Source organism: Lonchura striata, chromosome 2, assembly GCF_050655825.1.
Source record: "Lonchura striata isolate lonStrDom1 chromosome 2, ASM5065582v1, whole genome shotgun sequence".
Lineage (NCBI taxonomy): Eukaryota > Metazoa > Chordata > Aves > Passeriformes > Estrildidae > Lonchura > Lonchura striata.
In genome coordinates, this window is record NC_140704.1 from 73,823,215 (window position 1) to 73,845,745 (window position 22,531).

Below are 22,531 nucleotides of genomic sequence, written 5' to 3' on the forward strand. Positions count from 1 at the left end.
TAGTAAATTAAATGCTAGATATTAAACTTTCAGATCTTGCCCCCCCCACCCACCCAAACTGTGAGAAACTAAGCCCACTCATCAGTTAAAATTTAAAGGAAATTTAATAAGAGACAATAGGGGACAAAAAAGGAACTGCTCTGGGTGCTTAGCCACAGCCAGAGGCACACCAGTTGTGAAAAACACCAATCACTTGTTTTTAGAATTTTTAAAAGCTGGGCCAAAATTCATGGCTTCTCCGTGGATGTGCAAACTTCACTGGATCTGCGGGCCTGGGCCTCACTAGTTTCTGTCTGTGTGAGAACTCACAAGGGGAGATGCAAGTGTGCCTCGACTGCTACCGATTTGGGGGATCCTTTAAAGAGCAACAAGACCCCAAGGGAAAGCGAGTCCACCTCGCACGTCCCAACTGGACTTGGAGGAGTACCTCCTCCTGTGCGGTGGCACACAGCAGCTGGCAAGCCTTCCGATGGCTGGGGCCGGCGCTCCCTGTTCCACAAACCAGCTGGCCCTGTATGCCGACCCCACCGCAGCAGGCCGGGGAACGATCCGCTTACGGACAGCCACCGCTGGTTTCTTCCCACGGTGCGGGGGTGGAGTGGGAGGCCTCATTCACAGGGAACCAAGAGCATCTCTCTCCGGGCTTCCTGGCACAGGCGTAGGAGGGATCGACGCCTTCAGCGGATCCGCTTCCATGGTCAGCAATTACTCTGACCGGAGCTGCGGTCCATCCTGCCCCTTCACTTTCACCAGTGCAAACGGGACAACCGCCTCCTCCTCCTCCCCCTCGTGTGGCGTGTGGATTGGTCCCGCCGATGGGTTTCCCCCTGCACTGCAGGTGGGCGCGGAGCTGCCTCCGCCGCCGCCAAGGGATGAAGCCGGTTCTGTGCCAGGGGCTGGCCTCCCCGCGCTGGAGCTCACCACCAGCTCCTCTGCCCGCAGCCGGTTCATTGGCAGCGCAGTGCCAGTCGGGGATGCCCCCCTGCCAGCTCCGCCGCCTCCAGCCAGCCCGGCTCCCATCCGGGACACGAGCTGTGGCGCTTAAGAAGTTCCCCAGCCCGCCTCGCCGCTCCCAGCTGGCCACCCCCCGCAGCTTCCCTCAAGTTGCCAGGGAACACGGACAGGGACAGCAGCGAATACCAATAGCCTGTCCCTTTGCAAGGGCGTGCCCTCGCAGCTGGGCACCAGCCCCACTATGCTGCGAAATCTGAAGGTCAGCATTCCCCTGGGACCTTCCCTGGGACGGGGCCCCTTGCTTTGTAGGGTCCCTGCTGGCCTTGGAGCATCCTGTGTGTCCCGCTCCCATTCACAAGGCGGAAGGAGCGGGGTCCCAAGAGGCTGTGGCTTGGTCCACGCCCGGGAGAGGCACGGGAAGGGCGAAACGCCGGGGGGATGGCCGAGACATTGGCTCCTTGGTGGGGACGAGCATTGAAGAAGTCCGGGAGTGAGTTGCCCATCTGGAGACGGGGACGGGCTGTCCCAGGGACCCCAGATCCAGGGGACCCGAATGACACCAGTGCAAAGCTGGGGGAAGGGAACAAGCCAAACGAATCTGGGCTTGACAGCGGCGGAGTCGCTGCCCCGCCCGCCAGGGCTGGATCCCTCGGCCGCTGCTGCTTCCACAAGTCAGGCTCGGCCCTACTGGTTGAATTAAAGGCTGTGGCCATGGCATTCCAGCAATTTTCCCAAGTACCTCTGCAGATGATCACAGTTTTATACAGAAAAGGTAATCCTGCAAACCATCCAATTAGAGCTTGGGCTGTGGACAGGCCTTGACTGTACCTGGATGGGACGATTGACAATCAGCCCAGATGTTTTCTGCATCCAAAGGATTCAAGTCATTTTGGCTTGGCAATTTGACCACATATTTATGACAGCTGAGCCTACTTTTAAAGGGAGTTTGGAAAGCATTGTCTGGACATGATTTCCAACTGTACTGATTTGAGGCTTATCAGCTGTTGCAGACTCGGGATGACAGTCCGTACTATAGTGCCTGATAACTATATAATGTCACATGTGTTATTGATTATGTGCATTATTTCATTGATTTCTAATTGTTTCCAATTTCTTCTTCATTGCATGCATTGCTTTTGCTCCGACATTTCCTCATGCTCATAACCAAGACACATCTGTGTCTGGAAACATACAGAAGCAATTCCTCAGCGAAGCTTTGTTATCATCATAGTATCATGTCCCTATTAACCTTCTTCAGTTGTTCTCTGTTTCAGGATCAATAAAAACATTCAGGGATGTCAAAGATCAACATCTCCAGCTAATGTACCTTCTCCTGGAGTTTAAAACAACGATCATTCATTGCATTCTCCAAAGAGACACTATTATTTGGGTTTCTCATATTGTAAACCTTGTCTTAATGATATGATATAAATAGATATTCTATAGGTAAAGAATCTATCTCCCTGACCATTCTAAGTCAGCATCTGATTGAGGTTCTGATTGACAACCAGCAAATTTTTAAGGGAATCTCTTGATCTGTTTGCTCTCCTTTCTGCAAAGGGCCCTGCAGAGGAGTACAAATGCTGCTTTTCTCTTTAAACACAAAAGGGTGCACTGTGGCAGCAGCTCTCTGGCCACGGAGATCAGGCACAGACTTTCCCAGGCCTTTCTGGGAAAGCCTGTGAGAAAATCAGATAAAAGAATGACAGACAATTCTTACCTTCACTTGCTGTACCTGTTGTTGTGAACATGTGGAATGTGTTAAGCAGATTTTTTTACCAAAGGGTGGTTTCTTAATTACCCAATGGTGATGGTGTTTGGATTGGAGGACCAATTAGGTCCAGGTGTATCGTAACTGTCTATAAAAGCAATGGATTTATTAATAATGATATCTATATAATAAAAAGATTGATCAGCCTTCTGTGAATCATGGAGCCGATGCTAATTATTACCTGGCTGGGGGCCCACTGTGGCGACAGGGTCAGCCTTTTTCTCCCAGGCAACTAGTGACAGGACAAGAGGACATAGCCTTGAGCTGTGCCAGGGGAGGATTAGATTGGTCATAGGAAGAAATTCTTCATGGAAAGGGTTGTTAAGGATTGGAATAGGCTGCCTAAGGAGGCAGTAGTATCACCAATCCCTGGAGGTGTTCAAGACAATATTGGATGTGGCACTTAATGCTTAGTTGACAAGGTAGAAATTGCTAAGAACTTGATGATCTTGGAGGTCTTTTCTGACTTAAATGATTCTGTGAAGTCTAAACAACTAGAAAATTTGGACATCTTTAATATTAAACCAAAATTTTGGTAAAATTTTCACTTTAAGCATGAATAGTTACACGAAACATTGAATTCTTCTGAAAACATCTTATCTATTAAGTTCTTTCAGACACAGTATTGTTTCTTTCTGCAGAACCCTGTCCTTAAGAAACTCACCTAATATCGTTCCTTGTTACCTGACGTGACTGCAGCCCCAAATTCTCAAATCTAAAATGAGTCGTACTCTGCTCCATTCCCTTGGAAGGGCATTTCACATGGAAACTTACTCAGCCCAGAGGGTAAATTCATTCCAGTGACACTGATACACAAACTCTATTGCTGTTCCAAAGGGTATTCTATTATACTGTTGTAAGGCTCTCAAAGTAGAAAGAGAAAGCCTGAAACACTATGTTTCATCAGAGCACTTATACAGGAGTTACTAGTTTCAATGTCTTCGTCGTGGTCCAGGTAACTGTGCAACTGTACACATTACTATTCATCAGAAGGAATATTTAACATGGTCTTCAGAACTAGAAATTAATATTAATTCCCCTGAGGAATATGTGCAAACTACAAGGAAGACAACAGTGAAAAAGCAACTGGATAAATTGTAAACCAGAGAAAGTTTCAGATAGATTAGAAGTGTAAGCAGCAGCATGCAGTGAATAAAGTCCAACGCCATAAGCTGAATAGAAAAAAAAATCACAAACTAATTTGCAGTATGTGCAACCATCTGTCCTGTCTGCTAAATACTGAGTGATTGCTATGTACCTCAATCAGTTAATACAGGGTGGCACAATACAGTAAGCAGCTCCTACTTTAATTTCTGTGCCTCTAAGTGATTGAAAGCATGGCCTGAAACACATAAGCAACCTGGTCTAGCATCACTACCACTGCCCATGGTAGGGGCCTTGGAACTACATGATCTTTAAGGTCCCCTTTAAGCCAAACCATTCTGTAATTCTATAAAGTCTTTCCCTAGCTTACTCGCTATAGAAAGATGTGGTGTAAGTGGTAAATGCAGGCAGTAATGACAAGCGATGCTAAATATTAAAAATGTTTACAAATGCTTGGACAAAATAAAAAGCTTGATCACTTAATGAGTATTATGTTCCCACAAGATGCTGTCTGAGTGAGGTGAACTGGTATGCTCCCATTTGAAAAACTAGGGGACGGTGTGTGTGTCAGGGAATGGCATCAGTGATGCATGCCCTTGTCTAGGCAGCAGGCCTAGCTTGCCAGCATGGCAGCAGAGAGAAGGTGGCAAGGGTGATTAGCCTCTGAGAGATAACACAGAGAAATGGAAATTTTCAGTTCTCCTGAAGTTCCTAGATAGAGTTTAAAAACTAACTAGCAAAAAAAAAAAAAAAAAAAATATGATAAACGTGTCCGGAACCAGTGGATAAATAGATATTGAGGAATATAGTGGAATTTTTTTGGCAAAGTTATGTAACAAGAAGCAACAGTGCAGGCCCAAAAAAATGTTCACGTGAAGGTCATCTGTGATATCGGGACACTCAGTGAGTAGCAGCGGCAGAGATGCCCTTTAGATGACCGTTTTGGACCATAAAAGGACTTCCAACAGGAGGCGGACGCATGCAAATTAGGTCTACGACAGTGATGTTTATGCATTAGCTAGGAAATAAGTTGTCATGAAATGTATGGTCATGATGGAATAAATGCCCTGTTGTAGTTTCATGATACACATCCGATTAGAGGAGCTATCCTCCCAAAGTGTCCAACACTGCAATAAAGAATGCTGCCTTTCAAATATTTCAAATTGTGTCCGTTTGTGTTCCGGCCGATTTCGGTGCCACCTCAGGCTCGTCGCGGGCCACCGAGACCAAAGTCCGGCGGCGGCAGTTGCCGGGGAGCGGGGCTTTTCCAGGGAGCTGGAGGCCGCTCTGTCGCGAGCCCGCCGCCCCCGCGCGCCGCTCCAGCGCGGCTCCGCCCCGCCGCGCGCGCCACGTGAAAGGAGCGCCTGCGCCAGGATCACAGTACCGGAAGTGCCCGTACCTAATAGAAGATAAAACAATAGTACTGGTAGAAGGGCGTGGCTGAGGCGGTGCCTTTCAGTGGGCTAAGTCGCTGTTCACCCGTCGCCTTCAAACGCTCAGTCTCTGCAGAGAGCACTTTTGCTGTCTTTTCTGCTGCTAGTAGTCAGGCAGCAGAGGAGGCGAAGGCGAGTCGGGTCCTTGTGAAGGCCGAGGCGCGGCGTGTGACGCGCTGGAGCGGCGCACACGCGCCGCTGCCGGGGCCGGACAGAGGCGTGGGCACGATGATGCCCGGAGAGACGCCGCCGCCGTCGGCCGGGACTGAGGCCGCCGGCAGGGCCTGCGCCAACTGCGGTGTTCTCCAGCAGGTAGGCATGGACCGCCGTCCCTGTGGCGCTGGAGTGGGGCTTTTGCTCACGGGCGAGGTAGCGGATCAGTGCCGGACCGCTGGCGGGAAGCGTCGGGAACTAAAGTCACGGCTCCCTGTGCCGTCGGGAACGCGGATAGCGTGCGTGGTACACGGGGTCTGTAAAAGTAGCAGCAGCGTCGAGCTTTAGCCAGGCGAAGTGTGGAAAAATAGCTCGTGTCTCTGTGACCTGCCTAGTGGGATCTGTCAGGGAATTTCTAGTTGTGTCCTTTTGGCTTTGCTTCGGTGCAGTATAAGGATTTAGAATTTACTTCCTTGAGGGCTCTGAAGCGAGTGTGTATTTTTATGGTATTATGCTTTGGGTAATTTTTGGTTTTCCTTTAAATAAAGAGAAGGTCCTGTTGAGAGTTCACAAGGCACACTTAGAATGAGTATGGATGAGAAACTGGAAAATCAGTAGACTCAAGTGAGCTAATGTTTATTGCTTATGTTCTGTCAAAGGTCAATTGGATTTTGACGGGAAAAATTACAGGGATTTAGTATAGAATCTACTGCAAAGGCAAAGTTTCAAGAGCTTTTGTAGCAAGGCCTCACTTAAAGATGCATTCTTACTTGTGGAGCCTGCATTCTTTTCATGAATGAAGACAGTTTATTGTACTTTGTATAAAATTAACAGTTGGATTAGGGGTTATTTACAGTACCAATTTTTGGGGTGTAAATTCTTTACTGACTTGAGACTCTTCCTTACAGAATTTGAATGAATATGTAGCTGCATTAATTGCACTGAAGCAAAAAATAATTGATGGAGAGTAAGTACAGTTTAATGTGGTTTTGTTTGTTTGGGTTTTTAATTTTTTTTTTTCTTATTCTTAAGTACTTACAGCTTTATTCTTCTTAAGTACTTATAGCAATGCAGGAGATATGATTTTTTTGAATGTGGGTATTTGTTTATGCACTACACTAAATGCTTCTCAAAATGAAAGGTCTTCACAAACACATCTTAAATCTAGACTGTAAGACTAATTTATTCTGTAAAACATCTGTGTATAATGACAATAAACAGGGCTATTTTGTGTGCCTATAATATTGTTAGAAGTACAGGCAGAAGTGACTCTGAAGAGATTTATTTATTTTAGGCAGAAGCAGATTTTTGATATTTATTTATATTTATTTTGTTCATTTAATTGTGCTCGCTTATTTAATTATTCTGTAGTGAAGAATGTGGGAACTGAAAGTTGAGTACATACATAAACTTTTCCAGCAGAATTTAGTCTGATCATTGAGCTCCGAAATTCTGTTGGGATTAAATATAAGACTATGAAAAGTGAAGCTGAACATTGTACAGAACAATATGATTATAAAATCCTTCTGACAGTTTGCTTTTTTTCTGTGCTTGCTTCCAGTTCTTCTCAAAACCCATCAACATATTGTATGGAATAAGATAATAGGATATGTTATGTATGCCTCCATACTATGGCCTGATACCCATGCTATGTCTCCTAATTGTAGTGGTTTGTTTCTTATCTCTCCTTTTGTAGATGCATGTGAATCTAAATGACAGTCCTGCATTCTATTTCCAGAGATTATTTCAGATAGCACACACTGAGTCTCTTAACTAGGATCCTTTTTTCAAAGCTCCTTTGTTGTGATTTGTTTTCTGGCCTCTAAATTTTGTGTCCCTCTTCTTATTGCCAGTGCATATATTTCTTGTGGAAATTGCCTCTTCTTTAACTAGTTGCAGCTCAGCCTTTCTCTTTTGCTTTACTGGATTGCTCTTAACTATTGCAATAGAAAGTAATGCAGCCCTCTCTGTATTAGGGTAATTCCCATGGTATTACTCTTTCTTGTAATTTCTTTTCTCTGTTTTTAAAAGACATAATATTTGAGGAAAGAAAGGAGTAGCTTTCTTTGGTGCTGTCCCATAGCCCTCTTGCATCAGGGTGTTACCCTTTATGGCTGCTAGGAGAATAATATAAAGATTAAAACCTTTTAGGGTCTTTCAAACTATTTCTCTGAGATGTGTATTCTTTTTTAGGAAAACACCCTTTCAGGTTTGGAAACTTTTTTTTTGGGAAACATTTTTTTTTAAGATATATATATATATATATATGAATATATGTGTTCTAGTATATATATGTATATTATTTCCTTTGTCTAAGCAGTACTTTTTTTTAAAGCTGGAATTAGTTAATGGCTACAACTTCATGTAATTGCCAGTTGTGTTTTTTTTTCTACTTAAAGCAGTTTGATTTGAGGTTTGAATGGCTTAATGAAATCAAAGGGTTATATTGACTACTATCAGAAAATGTAAATCAATTGTACACTTTCTCTATTTATCTATAAAGCAAAAGGAAAGATACCCTCACTGCGATTGTCAAAATCAGGTGAGAAAATGAGTAATGTCTGTGTTTTTTCTTTTCTTACAGTCGTTTGCTGACAGAGTATCAACAGAAATGCACTGATATCCTTTAGTTTTCTATTTGTGTTCTTACAGGATTAGTACACCTAAAACATTTATAAAAGGGCTTGAGGCTTTCTATTTAGGTTATGACATGTTGTCTCTAATAAAGAACAAACTGGGTGGGTTTTGTAAAGAAAGTAGGCCTTTGGAATTAAAGCTATCCACTTAAGATCTGCCTGTTTCTGGTATATGGTTTAAGGTGGTCTATTTAAAATCTGAGTTGCTGAGAATTATTCAATCTTTTTTTCATATAACAGAAGAAGCTCTTCTTATTCACTTCAAATTTATTTCAATGCTTGTATTAAACACTTAGTTCTGCAAGTCTCAGGGAGTTGTTTTTTTTCTGCGAGGAAGTCTTTACTGGATCTTTCTTTGCAAGTGGCAGTTGGGTTGAAATATACTTAAGGACACTTGATAAACTATTTTTAATTTCTACCTTAACAAGAGATAACAGCTTCAATTTGCTGAAAGGTAAGTTGGATTTATATTGTTTACTAAAGATGTATTACTATATTCTCTGTGTTGTGGTTAGTTTTAGGAGTCTGACGGTGTCATCATGGGTCTAAGCTGCACTTTTAGTATGGTACTTTTACTATGCTTCCTAGGCCATAGTTAGCAAAGGTATGATGAGGAGAGAAATCTGTCCTTCCTCTACAGTACCTGTGTGGGATTCTTTCCTGGCCCTGGGCTTGTGAGAGTCTTAAAAAAGTAACCAAGTAGAGATAAATGAAGCTTGTCTTTTGGTGGTGGTTAAATGTATGCCTGTTTGGGGTGTCCATATCTGTGTAAAGGATTTTGACTTAAGAGTTATGTCTGTGTGTCCTTGCTTACTCTGTGATTATAGAGGAAGAGGCAGCATATAATTTTTATGGACTCCGACCTGCCTGCTGAAAAACACTTGCATTTGGACTCTGCTCTTACTTTATAGCACTGTGTATGCAGAGACACTTATTACTGGCACTTTATTGTAGGCAGCATACTTCTATGGTACATGCCACCTGCTTACTCTAGCTTTGGGTTCAGTGTGGTGTTTTTATATCAGATCTTGGATTTTCTGTAAATAGCTGAAAAAATAAGAGCACTGAAACTCTTAAAGTTGTTAGGTGTGTCTCTCACAGCAGTGTTTTCCATAGGATAAAAGCAAAATGCTCAGATACTTGATTGAAGAATCAGAATACTGAGTTTCAAAGCATCTGTGTTTTTGGCAACTTTTTAAATTGCACATCTAATTTCAGAGAGATCTCTGCTCTTCGTTGCCAAGTGGAGAAGATGTTACAGAAAATTCTGCCTCTGGAAAAATACCAGGAAGAGTTGGGTTCCTTGAAGGCAGAATTGGAAGAAAAAAAGGTGTGCGTGTTTAAATAACTTGCACTTTTTTTGTTGAAGGAAATGCATATTCCTGATGCTCATCTTAATGAATCTGACTTTAACGAGCTGTGTTCTTATTTCCAGCTCACTGGGACAGGTAACTGGTGAAATTAGGTGGAATTAATTAAATTACTTCTGGCTTCAGAGAGGCAATAAGTTTAGGTTGTTGTAGTTCCTACAATTTTTGATCATATTTGGTTATTTCCTCACTAAGAAAGGAAGGAGAAACATTCAGACTCCTTTGGTTTTCTGCTCTGATCTTGTCAGATTATTGAATATCACTTGTACTAATGAAAAGGTGCCAAGGAGGAGGGTCTGTGCAGAATAGTGTTGTGCTTCTGTTACCTTTTTGAACATATGTTTTCACATCATTAGCTTCTGGAGTTTATTCCTAATTTCTCTCCCATCACTTAGCTGAGATTCAGTCTACAGGAAAGAAGGTTTAGATTGTTCGAATTACCTACATGTATGTATTTTCTAGACATAACTGTAATTTCTGAAGAAAATGCCCCACTTTCTTTCTTGTAGCTTTTTTATAATGGTATAAGAAAGATACTAACATTTGTCTTGTTGCTGTGCCTAGTTAATGTTCTGTGTTAGAATAGTTTTATAATTTCTCTTCCCTCAGTAAGCATTAGTAGCTGGTGTCCTGATGGCACATTTTCAGAAAAAATAGGATTATATGTATGGTGTATAATAGTTAAGCGCTTGACTTTAAGTTCCTATCCAGCTAGGTGTTGAAGGCATGTACTCAAAAGATAGACATAAAGAGATTCATGTGTTTGTTTGTTATAACTTTTGCTTTTAAAGAAGGAAGATAGCCTGACTTTTCCAACATGCTTCTTTTTTTATTGAATATACTTATACATTTTTGGACCAGCACTGTTTTCATTAGAAGAGGTAAGGTATCTGCCTTTTTTTTTTTCCCCTCAGTATAACATATTTTAACTGTGCTTTCCTTCTTCAGAGTTCTCTCAAGATTTATCGGGAGAGTCAACTGGAATATGTTAAAATTAAAGAAGAAATATTAAACAGCGATGCTGTGTGAGTAATGCTTCATTTTTTCTTAATCTTTCTTTGCTTCACTTACCTCTTCCAAACTTGATAGTAGTTATGCTTTCCATTTTGCCGAAATTTTTGTAAAATTTTTGTACTTCCGGGTTCTTGGAACAAGGAGTTGATGGAAGAATGATCCTAAGTTTTGTAGCAAACTCTTTTGAGTACTTTATTGTCTTGTCGTGAAGTAGCTTTATGTGTTTGTTTAATAGAAGTCTTTAAGAACAGGATGAAATTGAAAAAAAACTGTAGTTTATCCAATTCTAAGTGGTTCTTAGTCTCAGATTTTTATTATTGCCATTCATTTCAGTTTTGCTGTTAAGTCTCTGAGGCCAGTCTAGGAATAATACTGCCAAAGTGGTCTGTACTAAAATCAGTCCTTAAAATAATTGTTTTAGTGTAACAGCTCAGCAGTTCATAGTGAATTGTTAGCCATGTTTGGAAATGAGAAGGATGGATTTGGTGGCAAAAGTGCAAAAGTAATTTCTGTTGTCATAATACAGAGTATTCTGAAGCCTTGGTAATTCCCAAAGTTTGTTTTTCCAGTAAGCAGTCAAAGATTTCCTTGACTGGAACATATGTGTGTGTTAACTCTTACAGCTCTTGATGCATACTCTAATGACCTTGTCTAATTGCTCTTTAATCCTTTAATATTTTTAACCTTTAAATCACCTATATATGGGAACTGTGACTTCTCAATATTGTGTGGGAAGGTAGTCATGCTCTCAAAAGAGAACCAGCTAATATATATCAAGGTGTTGGTATTTGTGGTTATTCTTCTTCATGTGCATCACTTTGCATTTACAAAATCCAGTGATTGCTCTCTAGTAACTTGGAATTCTAAGACCCTTTTGATTTTGTAGTCAGCTTTTATTTCTGATGTGTTCTAATACACGTCCCAGCGGGACTCCTGCTGGTGACTCCTTGCTTCCATATAAGCTGGTTAACATTTTTAACTTTGGTGTTTCTAAGCTATTTTGGTGCTACTGGCAGGTCAAGGGAAGTGATTGGTTCCCTCTGCTCAGTACTGGTGTGGCCATGCCTTGAAGTACTGTGCCCAGTTCTGGGCTTTTCTGTACAGGACATATGGGTATACTGGAGAAAGCCTAATGAAGGCCCACATAGATGATCAAGTGACTGAAGCATTTCTCAAAAGAAATACTGTAGTCTCTTTACATGACTTGTGAAACATATGGTATTCACAAGCAGAGCAGCAAGCCATTATTACCCAAACGACTGTATGAGGAGACTAGGTTGTCATTTCTTCAGCCATTCTGCACTTACTTCACATATAGACGTACTCAGTGTACTGTGAGCTTATTGAAATATTCAGCACATTGTCTTAATCTAAGAGCAGCAGAGAGCAGCTACCCCATTGCTAACTGCATCTTAAGAAGGAACTGACCACTCTGATGTGCTGGCAGTTTATTGTGTCAGTATAGATATAATGTTTGTCCCTGTCTGTCACTCATATCTTCAAGAAGGAGGAGCCAGGGAACTACAGGCCAGTTAGCCTCACTTTGATCCCTGGGAAGATGGAGCAGATCATTCTTGAACTCATTTTCAGGCACATGAAAGACAAGAAGCTCTGGAGTAGGTAGCATGGCCTCACCAAGAGGAAGTTGTGTTTCACTGACCTTATAAATTGACATGTTTCCTAGATCAGGGGAGAGCTGTGGCTAGTGTCTGACAGGCCATCAATAAGATCTCCAACTCTGCTTCCCATAATAGCCTCATCATAGCCCATTAGGCTGGTGCTGTAGGGGCTAGATGGGCAGACAGTGGATCAAAAACTGGCTGAATGGCTGGGCCATGAGTGTGGTGATGAAGACTGTGCAAAGTCTGGTTGGAGACCAGTAGATAATACTACCCTGGGGGGAGACGGAGAGGGCTGCATAGTGGGTCTAGTCCAGTTTAACATCTTGTTAGTGATCTGCCTCATGCCATGTGTGGCTGATGGGCCAGAGAGGCATGCTGTTATCCAGCACAAGCTTGACAGGCTGAAGAAATGAGCTGACAGAAACCTTGGTAAGTTCAACAAGGAAAAGTGTGAAGCCCAGCACCTGATGAGGAACAATCACATACACCAGTAATAGCTTGGGATGATCTCATCATGTGAGCCAGCGATACACACTGGTGGCAGAGGACTACCAGTATATTGGTTTTCAGTGAGTTTTGCCAACAGGCTGAAGAAGGTGCGACTTCTCTTCTGCTCAGCTCTTCTGATTCCATCCCTGAACAACTGTGTTAGTTCTGGACTTCTCAATACAAGAGAGACATGGATATATGGGAAGGACCATGAAGATGATTGAGGAATAGGAGCATCTCTCCACTGACAGAAGGCTGAGAGAACTGGGACTGTTAAGTCTGGAGAAGAAAAGACTCATAGGTGGTATTTATCAATGTCTATAAATACCTGAAGGGAGTGTGTAAAGAAAAGAGAACCAGGCTCACTTCCTTGCACCCCAGTTATAGGACAAGAGGCAATGGGAACAAGCTAAGACAAAGAAGGTCATGTTTCCTGTGAACATCAGGAAACACTTTGCTGTGAGAATGACTGAGTACTTCCATAGATTGCCCTGGGAGCCTGTGGCCTTACCATCCTTAGAAATATTCAGAAGCCATTTGGAGATGGTCCTGGGCACTAAGCTGTAGGTGGCCCAGCCTGAGTAGTGTGGGCTGGACATGATAACTTCCAGAGGATTCTTGCCACCTCATCCTCAATTCTGTGATGCTGTAGCTGTTTTGTATACCTCTGATACTGAAGCCATTTTAAGCAATAGGTCATATGAGTTCATTAATTTGAAAGCTGGATTTATTCAGAAGCAGAGTAATAGTGAAATGTGCATAAAATTGCTGTTAATCTACAGGTACTATTAAAAAACTTAGGTGAGAAATTATCACTCATGTCCTTTGGTCCAGTCTGCCATTCAGAGCCAGTGTTAAAGTTAGCTTGCTCAGGACTGTCTAGCTGAGTTCTGAATATTCCACAGGGGTGGCAATTCCTGTGGAGTGCAACTTCTGTTAGCATAGCATTCTGTCAGCTGCAGTTGTGCATGTATATTAAGGATCAGATAGGAACTTGATTTGGATAGCATAAGAGGAGTTCTGCCCAAATGCATAATCTGCAAACTGCTTTTTGTAAATTGCTAGATTTAACATCTACCTATTTTCTTCATGTAGTTGTGTGTTGATGAAATTAGTATGGTACTACATATGTAAATGTAATTATTTAATTTATAAATATTATTGCAATGAAGTTGGCACTTCATTTCTCTTCGTTCAGATTCTTAGTTGTTTGTATCACAGTTTTTTTTATCTCAAGTTGAAAAGTACCTATGAGGATCATTGAGTCCAACTCCCTTCTAGCAGGACTACTTAAAACTAAGATTGTCATTCAGGTGCTTCTGGAACTCTGACAGGTTTGATGTCAATGATCACTTCCCTGGGGAGCCTGAAGAACCTTTTTCTAATGCCTCATTTGAACTTCCACCAATGCAGCTTCATTGCATTTCCTTCTGTCCTATCACTGTTCACCAGGGAGAGGAGATAACCACCTTCCTCTCTGCTGTCCCCTCATGAGAAAGTTGTAAACTGTCATGAGATCACCCCTTAGCCTTCTCTTTACTAATCCAAACAGGTCATGGTCTTCCAGCACAGGTTTCTGGGAGTCCCAGGGTTTGTCATTAGTGATAGATAGGAAAAAGGCGTTAAGTAGCTCTGCTTTGCATTCCTATTTGTGATGTGACTAACCTCATCAAGCAATGGACTGATGATATTTCTGATCTTCCATTTTTGTTAAGATATTTTGAAAAGCCCTTTTTGTGTCCTTTAGAGTACTGGTCAGCTTGAATTCTAGTTGAGCTTTGGCTGCATGAGTCTTCTTCCTTCAATGGTAAACAACATCTCTGTGGTCTTCCTGTGTTAACTTACCTTGCTTCCAATGTCCATGCATTTTATATGTAGTACTTCTGTACATTCACTTGAAGATAACCTACAGAGGAACAGAGGTTTCTTATCTCCTGTTTTCTAAAGGACAACTCCCCCCTCCCCTGCCTCCCCTTATTTTTTTCTATAAAGGAAGTTTGAAGTTTTTAAATTAGGAAGTTTGCTGAAATTCTCTCCTATGGCTTGACTGTCAAAGCCATCATATGGGAAAGTAAGTATGAACTTCTTCAGGCTGAGAAGGCACAGAATCTTTGGTCTACTACTTAATAGTATAAATACTATGACTACTGAACATGCGAAAGGTGGTCAATCATACCATTTATGAGTAGATTTTTGAATATATTCTTATTAATGTCTGAAGTGGTAATTAAAGCCTGAACATCCAGAAAGGCTTAGATGGTAAATCTCAATCTATTACACAGGTTTGAATATGGAGAATAGATGAACTGTGTTCTGCTTCATGAAAGTGATCAGTGATCATTGGTAGAATCATCTACTTACCACAACAGTTGAAAAAAATTTCTGGGATATTGGAATTTAATAGAAGAAAATAATAGAAATGTTTACTTTTCTATTTATTTATTTTCCAGTTCTGTGTGTTTTACATATGAGGTAGGGTTGGAAATGTTGAAGTTAAAATTGTTTGGGATGCTTCATGTTTTTTCTTTGGTTTGACTTTAGTCTAAAGTATCTGAATGTTCTGAACAAAAAGCTGTGGGACATAAGTCATCCTGAGGGCTATTCCTGAATATCTTATTGCTTAGATATTATTCATTGTAAGCAAAGCTTGATTGTTTTTAAGGAATAAAGCTAACCTGTCTGCATTACATCACAGAAATGCAAAAAACAGAAGCCAGTTTTCTGCAACTGTGTTTCTAATTCCAAGTTGCTGCTAAAGGTATATTTAGTGGATTGACTCTCTTAAAAGCATACTTTGTAACAGATAACAGCTGTTCATCTGAGAATGTCAGCAACATGCCACTAATTTAATTTTTCAACTTCAGGGACTCTTTGGTCTCACAGATCCTGGGTATAGGAGGTGTGTTTTCTTTGAATGGCTAGATTTATTTTTTCTGGCTTTTCATGCAACATAGTTCTATTTTTTTTTAATTATCTATTAATGTGTTCTTTTTAACAGGAGAAAGAAACTGGAAACTAAAGTGAAGAAACTTGAAGGTAACTTTCTACCTTGAGTAGGACAACAGTACAGTAACATAATTTATTTTTTCCTTTTCTGTCCAGGGGAATTGTGACTTTAACTTTGATGCCCAAGGAGCAAGGCAGGCCAGTACCATGTGGGGTGCTTAGTCTCTGATTTACATCAGCCCTCCTGCAGAATATTTTCTGCTGAGTGTCTTAGGCACATGATACAGATGAAGTTGGAAGGAAACTTCAAAAGATGAAGTCTTACCAGCCTGTAGGCAACTTGATTCAGTAACATGTTTTTCCTTATAACTAGTTGGAAACTCCCATGTTTCAGTTTACACCTAATGTCTATCATACAGCAGTCTCATTCCATCTTGATACCTTCTTGTATAGGAAAGCTGTTCTTGTATTCTTTCTATGATTTGTTATGTTTCCTCCTCTGACTGATTAAGTCTAGTTCAACAAGACTATTTTCATAGGGCATGTTATCCAGTGTTCTAATAATCCTGACAGGAGTCTTCATGTTTATGTTCATATTTAAGTATATGGTGCTCCTGATGCACGTTTTCTGACTTTTAAATATTCTAGCACTTGTATTTTGGTTGGTTGGTTTGTTTGCTTGCTTTGTTTTTACATGGAGAAAAAGCATGGGCTTTATGACACTGTGTTTTTCTTGCTTTGTGAGGATGGTTATATGTAAGGCTTTTTGAGACTTCACTTGCTGCGTCATTAATTGGCAAGGCAGATATTTGCATTCATATTACGCATATTTTAGCTGTGCTTAGCTTACCATAGTTCAAAGTACAGTGAACTGAGTGACATATCTTAGTGTTAGAAACCCCTGAATCTTACTATAAAGTACAGGTACAAGACATTTATTTTGATGAGAATTTTGGAGTTCCATTGCAGAACAGCCTGGCTTTTTACACACTTGCCTCCAAAATCTCAAATTCTGGCAGAACTAGAACAAAATACTGAGAGAGAGTATGTGTTAGGTCCAATTCAGTGACTATTTTTTCTGTTTGGTGTTTTTCCGTGTTCATTAAATATCTCAGACATTGTATCTTTTGTTAGTATGAAATTTGCCGTGATTGTTTTTTTGTTAGCCTACCACTCAAAGTTCCTTTTTAAAATATTTTATTTTAATAGGCTTTCTTCTGGTTTGATCAGCAGGAAGATTCCATTTCTCATCTTTCCTGTCCATATATAAGTCATCAAGCTGAACTCTCAGGAGTTCTCTCAGCTCACTCTCTCACCTAAGAATTTTCCTAACTGAATTTTGCATTCAGTTCTCACGTACCCTGTACCCTCTATTTCCACCCATCTGCACTCTTGCCAGCTGTCTGTTAGACACTAAGAGATAAGGTCCTCCTCTATTAGTCTTGAGTGCTGTATGTATCTTTCTAATGCAGCTGGCTATGGTGTTTTCATCTTTGAATCAAAGCTCTTATATAAATAAGAGAATAAAATGTGTAAAAAACCATTGCAACTCAACGTTATGTCCTTTTTTCAGTTGTTGAATATTGTTCTACAGTATAATATAATTACAGTATGACCCACTCTTCATTCTTGCATATAATTGAGAAAACTAATAAATGTATTGCAGTGGTTCAAAACGGTAATTATACAGTAGAAGACAACAAACTTTTATGCATGAGATGTTGTCTGAATGAACCAAAATATAACTTCAGTAGATTTTTATTTCACACTATCCATTTTTTTCTGGTAATTTTATTTGCAAACTAGGGAACCACTATACCAGCACCACTTAAATTAGTGGCCTCTTTACGCTGTAGTTTCTACATTGAATTTTGGTTCTCTTTTTTGAAGAGGCTGCAACAAAGCATACACAGGACTTCAGACAACTAAAAACTGAAAAGAAAAGGCTTGAAAAGGAGCTAAAAAAAGTACAAGTAAGGCTTTCCTTGTCTTTGGGTGAAATTTCTTTTAGTATTTTTGGGGAAAAAAAGAAGCTACTAGAAGCATCTAAGTAATAGATGCTGAAACAGTAAAATTACATTTTTGGGGGGATATTGAGTAACTAAACATTAGCAATTCACTGTAAAAGAGAAATTTTCCAGCTTAAGAAATGCTAATATAGATTTCATGGTCTTTAGGAGCTGATACTCTTAAGAAATATGTATGGCATAAAAATTCTCTACTTCTTAATTTTAACAGGGAAAACTTGATGGTGTAATTAAAGAGAAGTGCAGAAAATGTAAGTGCTTACTTACCTTTGAATGTCTTCAAATTTGTATGTGGTGTTTTTCCACTTGAATATTTTCTTTCCACCTCTCCTCTTTTTAATAGTTAAACATGCAGAAACTCAGAGTTCAGGTGAAGATCTTGCAACAGATATAGACAAAGGTAAGACTTCTTGTGAGTCCATTCTATGTGTGGAACCAATTGTTATGAATTTATTGCAGCTCTTCTGGAGTTGCAATTTTGGAAACAGAGGATACTGCCAAACTCCTATAAGAGCAGATGTGGTTGACACAAGTAGGTTACACTGATGAAGGAGCAATCTAATAGATTACTGTTTTCAGTTTTTCAGTAAGGAAAACTCTTGATTCATAAAAATGACTAGTCTATGGTTGGAGTCCAGAACATCCCTCTAGCTGCTCTGGATGTCTCGGGATCCTGGCAGGGGGCTTGGAGACCTTGGCAAAAAGTCAAAAACACCTGTGGCTTTGATTTTAGCCCATGGGAGAGGCTGCCAACTCTATACGAGGAATTACAAGCCAAGAGGGTTTGAGTGGTGTGATAGGTGAATTGACACAGGGTGGAAAAGTAGAATTTTGGGGTTTTTTAGAATGTAATTCAGGGGTACAAGATGGAAGAATATGGGTGTGCCCTAGCCTTCCTTCTTCTCTTCCTCCATGTGTTGGTGTGATGGTGACACTTTTCTATTGGTCTAGGATAGGGACACACTGTCCAACATAGATCTTAGGTATTGGTACAGGAACTGTAAACATAGTGCACGTAGTTTTGAGCATATAATGTGAGAGACGCCCGGGGCTCAGAGGAGACTGCCATGGCTTCTGTGCTAGCTGGACCCCGGCAGGTCAGAGAGAAGCTATTATAGGTAAGGAAAAGTAAACAACCTTGAAAACTCGGCTTCACGCATTCCAGACCTCTTCTTCAGCTGCTGGGCTAGGGGAAAAAGGATTTTCACACTGTTGGGGTGTTGCCAGATGACCCCGACAGTCTGCCCTGTGCATATGTGAAGTGAGCTGATGTGGAATTATAGAACAAAATGCAAACGCTAAAAAAAATACGAACAATCCCTCTGAAGCTTACTGAAATCATAAAGCACCTTATAGGAGAGTAATCTGGTAAAATTTCTATGTGAGACTTGGAAAATCAAGTGGAAATACAGGAGGTATAGGTGTATCTTATTGACTTTTTTTTGTTCTAGTGATCTAAAATATATGCTACAAATTACCTGACTCTTACTGTAATGGAGCAAACTCCTTGAAAACTTCCTCTAAAGTACTGAGGCCAAACTTTAGGCAAATTTATTTTTTTATATTTTTTGCAGTCTTTTAAAGTGCTGGTACTACTTTTTAACTGTTTAGATATTCTGAAGGCTGTTTTGAGGCAAAAGAACTTCACTGTTCTATTTCTTGCTTTGCAATGGGTTTGTTGCGGAAATTAAATTTTTTTTTAAAGCCACACCTTGTCAGTTTGGGTGTGTCTTGGCATATTTTTTACTTTTGGATTGTACTGAATTGGTACCAAATTTAATCCTTTGATTTTAATTAATGGTTAAGTAGGAACATTAATATCTGAGCATTAATTTGAGCTTTAAATAGTAGCAAGGATTTATTGGTAATGAGTAGATATTAGTGTTGTTATTAGCTGTTTAGCAAAATTTGGTAGGTTTTCCTGGTATATCCTGACTTTTCAAAAATATGCCTCTTCATAAAATAATATCAGTTTACGATGGCCTTTGACTTACAGAATTTGCGCAAAAACAGTCTCAGTTCCTGATTGTTGGATTTGATTATACTTTTGGCATAAGTAGATAAGGTGCTTCTGTATTTTACTGAGGTTTTGAGTTTTTCTTCCCTCTCCACCTCTCTTCTGTCTGTGAAACTAGGTTGCTTGACATCACCTAGCAATGGTGCTGTTAGAACTGTAGGCAGTCTAGTGTTGTGGCCTGATAATTAATTCAGATACATGGTGCTATTACATGATAAAACTAAGATTAATTATTACTGAGTGAGCATAAATGTGATACATTCCTTCAAAGAAGATTTTTTCCCCAGGTTGATGTAATTTGATTTGTTTTACAAAGCTGTTTAATTTCACTAATGCTACATTTGAATCTGCTTTACCTTTTACTTTGGGGACTGTTATAACTTTTTGCAGTACTCCCTATAAAAAGGAAAAGCTAAAGCATTCTCCAGCAGTTCCTTTAGTCTGCTATGGGGATATGGCCAGTACAGGATCTATTCCCTAAATGGCATCTAGCATTTGTCTTTCACTGAAGCTTGTGCCTTGTCTTAATTTTTCTGTGGGTATTTTGTATTTAGTTATAGGCATGTCTGTGTTCTGAGTAAAATAAACACAAATTCTTAGTTCAATTTTACCAATTTATTTGTTTTAATAGGAAGAGTGAAGCTCTTATTAGAAGAACTCTGGCTGTGCATTGACCGTGCAACAGGAAAACGAGAGAATGAGAAAAATGATCCTGTCTTAGGTACAATGGCATGCAAAGTCTTGAAGTTTTCTTGATACTCTCTCTTTTTCTGACTAAAAGGCAATGTTGGTGTTTTCTTTTAGCTTCTATTTGGGATAAGAAATGGTCTAACAAAAGAAGGCTGACTGTTACAGAAGGTAGGTTCCGGTTGGGTAATGACTGTATAACACTCTTTTGAAAGACTTAAATATATTCCTTGGTGTTTGTCTGGCCAATGAGATTCTGTGATTAGAATCTGAATTATCTGAAAATAATTCAATTATTAATTTGAATGGGTAAGTAAACTTGAACCATAAAAAGCTGTTGTACTTTGCTGTTGCAATCAAGAAATCAAATTGTTTTCCTGTTTTTAAGTAGTCAAAACTCATGTTTAAAACATTATTATTATATCATTATAAACTCTGTAGTATATAATGTGAATGATGGTGCATATGGGCTCTTTTTAGTCTGAAACAAATATGTGGTAACATAGTTGAATTATAAATCTTAAAAAGCTGTTGCCTCCATTTTCTTCATTGTAATGAAATGAAAAATAATTAAGTAGTTATCCACATGCATATTCACAGCAAACTTTAACTGCTTTAACTTTACATAGCAGATATTTTCTTTCTGCACTCAAGAGTAGTAAATGCCTTGAAACTGCATTCATTTTTGTGTTGCATCTCTGGAATGTTTTTATTGAGCTTTATTGTTTTTATCAGTTTCTCTACAACTTTGATTTTTCTGTAACTAAAGGTAGAGATATTGCCTGAGATAGGTACCCAGCAGCATTAAGAGCTTTGAAGAAAAACTTTTCAAAGACTCCGTTAAGTCTGAAAATTTTCTGCTAGTGTAGATCCCAATGAATCTGCCTTCAGATGTGTTCCAATGGAATCCACATAAGAGGGGCCAAAATATAAGGACCAGCTCATAAACCTGTTAGTCAGCCTTACTTCCATGAGTTTAATGCAGCTCCAAAACTGAGCTAGACACTTGTGCCCAGCAATTCTGAATTTAATGTCTTGATCAAGGGTGAATCAAATGACAAGAATAAGCACAAGAAACTAAAGAGTTTAAAATATATGTGATTTTAGGGGTGTCAGATTCCAGAGTAATCTGTTTGCCATCTACCAAAAGAGTAACTTTAGATTCCAGAAATTGTATCCCGTCTTTCCTATTCATATCTTCTCAAGGAAACAACAATACTTTCATAGAAGGAAGCAATTACCTGTAATCTTCTAGCCAGTCCTTCTTTCTGCCCACTTCAGAATGGAGAAAATTCTAAGGTTAGAACATGCTTTTGTTGGAATGGTTAGATTTCATAAAAATACATCTTTTATCCTGTTACTGGTTTGGTTTTTTTCCCTTTTCAAACCTAGAAGATCCATCTTGTTATTCAGCCTCTTATGAAACTGGCTTTTACCTTGAATTCATAATAACAAAATGCTTTTGTTTACAGGTGCAATCTTCTAGGAAAAAAGGGATTAAATGAGTTTGCCCTGATTTCTGGTTTCGTATTATAATAGTTTCAACCTAGAGGGCAGATCAGCTTGATGGTAGTATCTTTTCCAGAGAATGTCAGTTCATCTGCTGCCTGGATCTAGCCTTTCAGAAATGTACTTCTTATAACAGATTTCTTAGTATATTCAAATGCGCTGTAAAATACCCAAAGCTTTGCATTATGATCAGTGTCTTCTCTGTTCTGCTAAGGTTGATACTACTTTGAATGGTTTTCTTGAACAATGTGTCCATATATGAAAATTGGAAGACTCATGAGGTGTTCCAAATCTGCTGTTGTGAAAGCCTTGTAGAATAATGGAGGTTTGCTAAACTTAATTTAAAAGCATTTGCTAGTACTCTTACAAATCTATGACAATACCTGCACCTGACCATCAAAACAGTAACCTTAGGCCATAATCTAAGATTAGTAAGACATTGATAGTATTTTAGTCTTTGGAAAAATTTATCTCATATAGTTGAGGCATAAAATCACCTACATTGTGAATAAACATTTAATGAAGCATTTGAAGAATCTTGCAGCTGGGTGCTGAATTTCTAAATTGGGTTCTCTAACATGTTCTGTTCCTATGTTATGGTGAGATAAATTGAAGAAACATGGTAGAGAAGGTGTCTGTGAGGAGCAAAGCCTCTTCAAGAGGTATTCTATAACTGGGTTCTGAGCTAAGTTTGGCTTACTACTGAGCTATACCCATCTCATCTGCTCATCTTTTTGTTTGGGGGTACAGGATAGGGGAGAAGCTGCATATAGATCTTAAATATAGAGGTGGAAAGGAA

The 22,531-nt window shown here is 39.8% G+C and overlaps 1 protein-coding gene across 1 annotated transcript in view; it reads left to right on the forward strand.

Annotated features, from left to right (window-relative positions):
* Positions 1 to 5,448: 5,448 nt before the first annotated feature.
* Positions 5,449 to 22,531, forward strand: part of ICE1 (interactor of little elongation complex ELL subunit 1) — a 40,164-nt gene continuing 23,081 nt past the window's right edge. The window contains exons 1-12 of the mRNA XM_085571593.1: positions 5,449 to 5,574; positions 6,324 to 6,382; positions 8,000 to 8,034; positions 8,487 to 8,505; positions 9,270 to 9,381; positions 10,370 to 10,446; positions 15,545 to 15,582; positions 17,383 to 17,465; positions 17,731 to 17,770; positions 17,863 to 17,919; positions 20,168 to 20,257; positions 20,341 to 20,394. Coding sequence (XP_085427719.1) covers positions 5,491 to 5,574; positions 6,324 to 6,382; positions 8,000 to 8,034; positions 8,487 to 8,505; positions 9,270 to 9,381; positions 10,370 to 10,446; positions 15,545 to 15,582; positions 17,383 to 17,465; positions 17,731 to 17,770; positions 17,863 to 17,919; positions 20,168 to 20,257; positions 20,341 to 20,394 — 748 coding nt within the window. The 5' untranslated portion in view covers positions 5,449 to 5,490. The remainder of the gene's footprint in view (positions 5,575 to 6,323; positions 6,383 to 7,999; positions 8,035 to 8,486; positions 8,506 to 9,269; positions 9,382 to 10,369; positions 10,447 to 15,544; positions 15,583 to 17,382; positions 17,466 to 17,730; positions 17,771 to 17,862; positions 17,920 to 20,167; positions 20,258 to 20,340; positions 20,395 to 22,531) is intronic.